The sequence below is a fragment of the Manduca sexta genome, unplaced genomic scaffold (assembly GCF_014839805.1).
Source record: "Manduca sexta isolate Smith_Timp_Sample1 unplaced genomic scaffold, JHU_Msex_v1.0 HiC_scaffold_2121, whole genome shotgun sequence".
In the NCBI taxonomy this organism is placed as follows: domain Eukaryota; kingdom Metazoa; phylum Arthropoda; class Insecta; order Lepidoptera; family Sphingidae; genus Manduca; species Manduca sexta.
This window is the reverse complement of record NW_023593054.1, coordinates 14,956-22,510: the sequence shown is the minus strand read 5'-3', so window position 1 is coordinate 22,510 and position 7,555 is coordinate 14,956. Positions and strand designations below refer to the sequence as shown.

Below are 7,555 nucleotides of genomic sequence, written 5' to 3'. Positions count from 1 at the left end.
TCTGCCTACCCTTGAAAAGGGGAAAAGGTGTGATGCTATATATATGTATGTAAGAAGTAGATTCAAGCAAACCTAACGCAAAAACACAACTGATATATTTCGATCATACTACAACTATCGCGCTGTGGTGTTACATCTCTACCCTAAAAAGGAGAAAAGGTGTGATGCTATATACATATATGTATGTATGTAAGAAGTAGTCAATTAAACCCAACCCAAAAACACAACTGATATGTTTCACACACAGTACGACTATTGCGATGAAATGTTACGCCTCTGCCTACCCCTGACACGGGGAAAAGGTGTTATGCTATATGTATAAGTATGTGAGAAGTACAGTCAACCAAACTCAACGCAAAAACATAACCAAATACGTCACAAGAAAGCTAAATTCGCGATTTCGTTTTCTTAGACGACATAATTATTCTAGTTTTTTTAATTTTAAAATCAAACTACCGAAGCGATGTTGAAAAAAATTTTATAGGACCAATCTGGAGAGAAATTCTATCGAATAAAAAAAGAATTTTCCAAATCGGTTCATAAATGACCGAGTTCTGAGGTAACAAACATACAAAAAAAAAAATTCACGTCGAATTGATAACCTCCTCCTTTTTTGAAGTCGGTTAAAAAAACTTCACTTATTCCCATTCTTTTTTTTCTCTCTGGGACTTATTCCTATTATAGGTATAATAACGATACCAATTGATTTTTGAAGATAAAGATTTTTAACAAAATTTCCAATGATTTAATTAAGTTCCCATCATTGACAATAACTGTGTATAAAAATGTATACTTACACCTGCATTCACTATTATGTTACTATCGAAATTTGTAAAAGTACTAGATCCCTCAAAAATGAGTTTCACTAACGAAAATTTAGCAGAAAAATAAGTGTACAAATTTGCTTTAGTATTGGAGTTATAAACACAGCGTGATCAAATAATTAACTGTTTCTACTAAACTCAGTAAGTATTAATGTCGAGAAAGTAATTGTATTTTCGTAACGAATATTGGTATTGATATAGTTACTAAGCATTGGCGAAGTCACCAGGGTAAGTAAACTTAGTGCTTCAACGGGTTAATGGAATAAAAAAAATGCTTCAAGTAAAACATCTTTATTGAAAAAATTAGTGTCAATAGACCCAGTGTTTTATAAATATCCAATGAATAGTATAATAGTCATAGCCGAGCTATCTAGAGATGTTGTATTACCTAAACAGTAACAAGTTAATCGGGTATCTAATAGAGGTTTATGACATCTTTGTAATTTTCAATTTATTTCTGTAAATATTTCAACATTAGCGTGTTTATTTTTGACGCTTCTGTATTACATTTATTATATACCTATCGTTACAATAACTTTAGATACGTGTTATATCGAGCGCTTTCTTAGTAATTAAAATACATAACAAATTACGCATAGTAGAGAGTTGAGACTATTTCAGCTGTACGCGTTTCACAGTTTTACAAAATAAGTTTGGAGATTATGAAGTTTATTAGAGACCATAAGAATTATGAAAGATGATCAACGCAGTAGAAATGAGTACCGAGTACCTACAAAATGACTTACCAATCTCGACAATTAATGAAAAGATATTCTATTACAGATTCCCATTTATTAGATTACATCATAATATTATAATATTGTTTTACACTAACTATAATATCCTAGATTACAAAATTTTTTTGATTGACTAACAAAACAACGTAAAACGAACTAAGTACAAATTAATAGACTCAACAATGATCCTTCAGTTATGACTTAAACATGCATATACACAATATTGAAATAATGTAAATAAAAGAACTCTAATTCATAACAACCATAGGTTTTAACAAAATTAAATAACTTATGCATTTTGTTTAATTCAGCACTGCACACTAGTCTTTACGTGCTCCCTTTAGGTATTACAAGACCAGTTTAATTTGAGCCCGGGAGCATTGGCTGCTTAATTAGCTTAATATTAATATATAATTGGTTTAGAGCTCGTCATGCTTGGGCCCTGAGAACTCCTCGTGGCTTATGAAGCCGTTCTTGTCTTTGTCTTCGTGTTGGAAGATTTCCTCGACAAGTTTGTCGTGGCTCTCCAGCATCTGCTTGATGTCGTCGCTCACCTCCGCACCGTCCGACGGCACCATCTGCTTCTTGAGATACTCGCTCACCTGATGGACAAGAAAAGTCACATGTGAAATTAAAAACTTAAAATAGCTCTATAAGTAAGCTAGAAGTTATTATATGTATTCCTAATTCATTTTTCATACCATTACCAAAGTCAGCAAATTGTTTTCTTACACGTTTCAAAGATGGCGTTAACAATACTTTTGGACTATACAATTGCTTGCCGAGGATAAGGTATGCGATGATACCAGATAAGCTAACATAGTGATCTGTAGTAAATATCAAGGTCTAAAATTAAATTACATTCAGGTTTTTAATTAAAAATGCATTATTAGGTACTAATCGCAGTTGACCGTAGCACCGAAATGGCGAGCAGTCTAATAAGTATAACCTACGTAAATGTTTATTTAAAACGTCTATTGGGGTGCGTGAGATATCACCTTTAAAACCGGTTTGCACTTAATTCTAAATAAGCACATGATAACCTATCGACGAGCGAGACGACGCAGACTGCTTAGGTACAAATATCTAGGCATTAAAGCCAAAAAATAATTTAATACTAATACTGGTTATCAATTGTGGAATCTGTGCCTAATTAAATTAAACATTGTATTCATTCGTATATCTCATGAATTTATCTAGTTTAGCAAGCAATTTTATAAATACACTAGCTTTTGCTCGCGGCTCCGCCCGCGTTATAAAGTTTTTCAGGCTAAAGTTTTCCGTTATAAAAGTAGTAGTTTCCCGGGAGCCTATGTTCTTCTCAGGGTCTCAAACTGTCACCATACCAAATTTCATCTTCATACGTTGGGTAGTTTTTGAGTTTAACACGTTCAGACAGACAGATGCAGCGGGGGACTTTGTTTTATAATATATTTTTTAGAACTTTTTAAGTGGAACAATCCCGTCATACATCATTGTTGCATAACTTTAACCGTTTACGCAGCGCAGGCAACGGAAGCTCTTAAAACTAATAATTTCCCCTGTTTATGCAACATGTTTCATTACTGCTCCGCTCCTATTGGTCATAGCGTGATGATATATAGCCTATAGCACTCCAAGAACAAAGGGCTATCCAACACAAAAAGATATTTTCAGTTCAAACCGGTAGTTCCTGAGATTAGCCATTACTGCTCCGCTCCTATTGGTCATAGCGTAATAATATATAGCTTATAGCGGTCCACAAATAAAGGGCTATCCGACACAAAACGAATTTTTCAGTTTGAATCGGTAGTTCCTGAGATTAGCCATTACTGCTCCGCTCCTATTGAATATAGCGTGATGATATATAGCCTATAGCACTCCACGAACAAAGGGCTATCCAACGCAAAAAGATTTTTTCAGTTTGGACCGGTAGTTCCTGAGATTAGCCATTACTGCTCCGCTCCTATTGGGTATAGCGTGATGATATATAGCCTATAGCACTCCACGAACAAAGGGCTATCCAACGCAAAAAGAATTTTTCAGTTTGGACCAGTAGTTCCTGAGATTAGCCATTACTGCTCCGCTCCTATTGGGTATAGCGTGATGACATACAGCCTATAGCACTCCACGAACAAAGGGCTATCCAACGCAAAAAGAATTTTTCAGTTTGGACCGGTAGTTCCTGAGATTAGCCATTACTGCTCCGCTCCTATTGGTTATAGCGTGATGATATATAGCCTTAGTACACCACGAACAAAGGGCTATCCAACGCAAAAAGAATTTTTCAGTTTGGACCGGTAGTTCCTAAGATTAGCCATTACTGCTCCGCTCCTATTGGGTATAGCGTGATGATATATAGCCTATAGCACTCCTCGAACAAAGGGCTATCCAACGCAAAAAGAATTTTTCGGTTTGGACCGGTAGTTCCTGAGATTAGCGCGTTCAAACAAACAAACAAACAAACAAACTCTTCAGCTTTATATAATAGTATAGATGTCAATTATAGATTATAATTAGGCGTTCATTATCTGAGGTTCATTACTTCAGCTACATGTCACCCGTTTCTATGGGAACGTCCCCATAGTGCGCCGTATCGTTTGCCGAGCCGCTCGCGCTAAGCCCATTTCTGTGGTGTAAATAGTCCGCTGTGAAGCGGGAAATCAGAGTCCGATACAAATATTTACCTGTGGCTTACATGTTGAGACAATGTAAGTCCTTCGTAGTTTCCGAGCTCTGATACCGACGAATCAACCCGTCTTGTATCTTAGTAAGTGGTCAGACTAACTAAGGAAGACAATCTAGTCTTAATGTAATTTAGTGCTTAAGTATTCTTTATAATGATTGTGTTCTATGCGATGCCTTTTGTTAAATAAATAATAATAAAGACTACACTGTTATTAACCTTAAATGGACCAGTACCTACTTACTTGTCTATTAAATACGTGAAGAGAAAAACGCTGTTAGTACATCTGTTTAAGCACATTGCGCGCACGGAGTGTGAGATTTTTTATCAATAAAGTTTATTATACAGAGGAGTGCAAAATATATATAAATCTTATGTATCACAATTATGTATTACAAATAAGTAAGTGTATTAAATACGACGGTGATTTTCGCCCAGTGTACGAGTATTTATAATTACATGTCTTACCTTAATAATATTTACTAATATACTAATTATATAAGTACTATTCTAATGGATATTATAAATGCAAAAAAATGTGAATACGTTTGAATTTTTGTCAAAAGTAAACATAGAAGCAGTTGAAAGGGTTTGAATAAAATATGGCACACTGATAGACCACGCTCTAAATTTGGACATAGGCTACATATTTCGGTAATTTAAGGACTTTTGAAGCGGGAAAGGCTTTTCATGCAGGCGAAACCGCGAGTAACACCTTGTGTATAATAAAAAAAATATACTTTTCCGATACCCATGGACCAATTTATGGTTAGTATAATTTTATGAACATAATATTACCTATGATCTACTAAGAAGAGGCCTATTTATCTATAGAATTTTTTAACATGTAGCCAAATATCGCATCATGCATGTAAGTACCATAATAATATAACATAATATGTAGTGACGTAAGAATATAAATATATTATATAGGTTCATAGTTTAATATCTTTAAATAATAAACAACAATGAATATATAATTAAGAACAGTATTAACGAATTTTTTTAAAGGTGTATACTTAGTTGTTTTAGGGGGTGGAAATTCGACTTAGTAAGCGAACTCTAATAAACTAGTTTCACGGGCCGAGTCACTGAGGAAAACTGTGGAGCTATTAAAACCGATTTACATATAAAAAGAGCACAGCGAATAATCTATTACGCCCCCTGCATTAAATTGGAGGTTTCCGGGACTGATCAATAAGAGAATATTCGTGATAGAAAATCATTACATAATAACATCAAATAAAAATGCAAACTATTTACACCGGCATGTCGCTTAAGGCGAAGTTTTTCCAAATCACCCTCATTTTGATTCAATTTTAAACAATGAGTCTCAACGCGATAGTTGTACCGCGTGCGCAATACAACTGCGCCAGTGCCACCGAGCCAGCCTTACTCACAAAAAAATTTAAAAACCACTAAAAACAAAAAAAGCATATGAAATTAATGCTATGCTAGATAAATACATAAACAAATATACGAAAACAATGTTCAATTTAAATAAGTTCATAACTCCATAATTGGTAATGTCAAATTATTTTTGTTTTTTGTGGTTTATGAACGCGCTTTAAATTTTGTTAAAAAGATTTTTGATGTAGATTATTATATTTTTACTGTAAAAAAAAACAGTCATACGAAGAATCCTATTAATTAATTAGTGGTTTTAATTAGATAGTGAGTATTTTTAAATATCTAAAAGCATGGCGTCAAAATTTGAAGCAAATACACAATGTACTCTGAAAGTCTTCATTACCTGCGCTGTGTATTTACATCTATATTACTTACTGCGTTATCGAGTTTTTACAAATAGCAGATTTGAAGTGACTTAGTAGATACTAGTTACATAATATAGTTTCCAAATCCCGCACCAGCAAGTGTTATACCACCAGGCCCTCCACCTCAATACTGACCTCCTCGCGAGACAGTTCCCTATCGCCGTCTGTATCCATAGCCTGGAACGCTAACTCGATACTCACTTCCTCGCGAGACAGCATGTTGTCCTTGTCCGCGTCGATCTCCTTGAACACGTTGGTGGTGGGTGGCGAGTCTCCGATGTTGATGAGTTCCACTTCGAAGTGCAGGGTAGCATGGGGAGGGATGACGTTGCCGGCCCCACGTTCACCGTATCCCAGAGAGGATGGAATAGTCAGTTTGCGCTTTTCACCTGAAGTTTAAGTTTTATTTTATAAATAAATAGCATTTACAATATAACGCCTGCCTCAGTCTCTTTTAAATTTATACCTATAAATTATAATGATTAGGTAGATAATGATAACATTATAATGAAATGTCTAGGGATTTTACTTCTATGTAGATATAACATAAAAAACTATTCCAAGATATTTTTATTATAAACTCCGTCGAAATCATCAATAAAATATTAGTAATTCATATTAAAATTGCAAAAATATAAAAAGAAATCAGAACTGGGTGCTAATATATTAGACACTTTCCGTTCTTGTGTCTTCCACAGAATTTGGGAATTTATTAACATATTAAAGTTTAGTTAACTTACGAAATAAATTTCGATAATATACATTCAAGAAGAAACATGGTATTTAAGATACTCACCGACGCACATGTCAAGCAGACCCTGGTCCCATCCCTTGATAACTTGTCCGACGCCGATCTGGAAGGTGAACGGCTGGTCACGGTCATAGCTGAAACAATCGGAAGACCTTCATGAACCACTGCAACCTTCGCTTAAACATATTCACTTCCTTGAATGTCATAAACGATTGTATGCATATTTTAAAGTTATATAAATTAACGATGTTGAATTTTGTTTAAAGTACCTACTATTTTACTACAAATAGCAATAAAATTACGTTTCGTGTGTTACAATAGTATCTAAAAGTATTAAGTACAGCATTAAGATATTTAATAAGTAGGGATAACTTTCAATAGACAATTTTATAATATTAGGGTACAAAACTCCAATAACGTATACTTTCATTAATTGTGTTTACTGCTATACTTAAAACAGATGACAAGCGCAAATATGATGTAATACAATGTGTCAAGTCTTCGCTACATGTGTTTGGTGGTACATTCACATTATATTTAATGACGGGAGCTATATTGCCATATATTCGGGCGGTGTGACCGTCGCATCAGATAAATTGAGCCATACAACGAAACTATTACGCAGGCCTTTGTTCCGAACTACAGTTCGCTGTGTCCATTACGCTTTATCACTGGCAGACGCATATAAACGTATCTTCTGAATGCGCTATACTTGTTAAATTCTTTAATTCGCACGATGATATTATTATGGTCTCTAAGCCGCGCTTTACAAGACTACACGTCGTATATTTATTTAATGCGAG

General features: G+C 34.7%; 1 protein-coding gene across 1 annotated transcript; it reads right to left on the bottom strand.

Moving 5' to 3' along the window:
* Positions 1-1,099: 1,099 nt before the first annotated feature.
* LOC115455740 (peptidyl-prolyl cis-trans isomerase FKBP14) lies at positions 1,100-6,904 on the bottom strand (the record flags this gene model as incomplete). The annotated part of the gene is made up of 3 exons (XM_037445779.1): positions 1,100-2,163; positions 6,203-6,390; positions 6,798-6,904. Coding segments are annotated over 3 exons (478 nt in total), but the record flags the coding sequence as incomplete, so codon positions are not given.
* Positions 6,905-7,555: the final 651 nt, after the last annotated feature.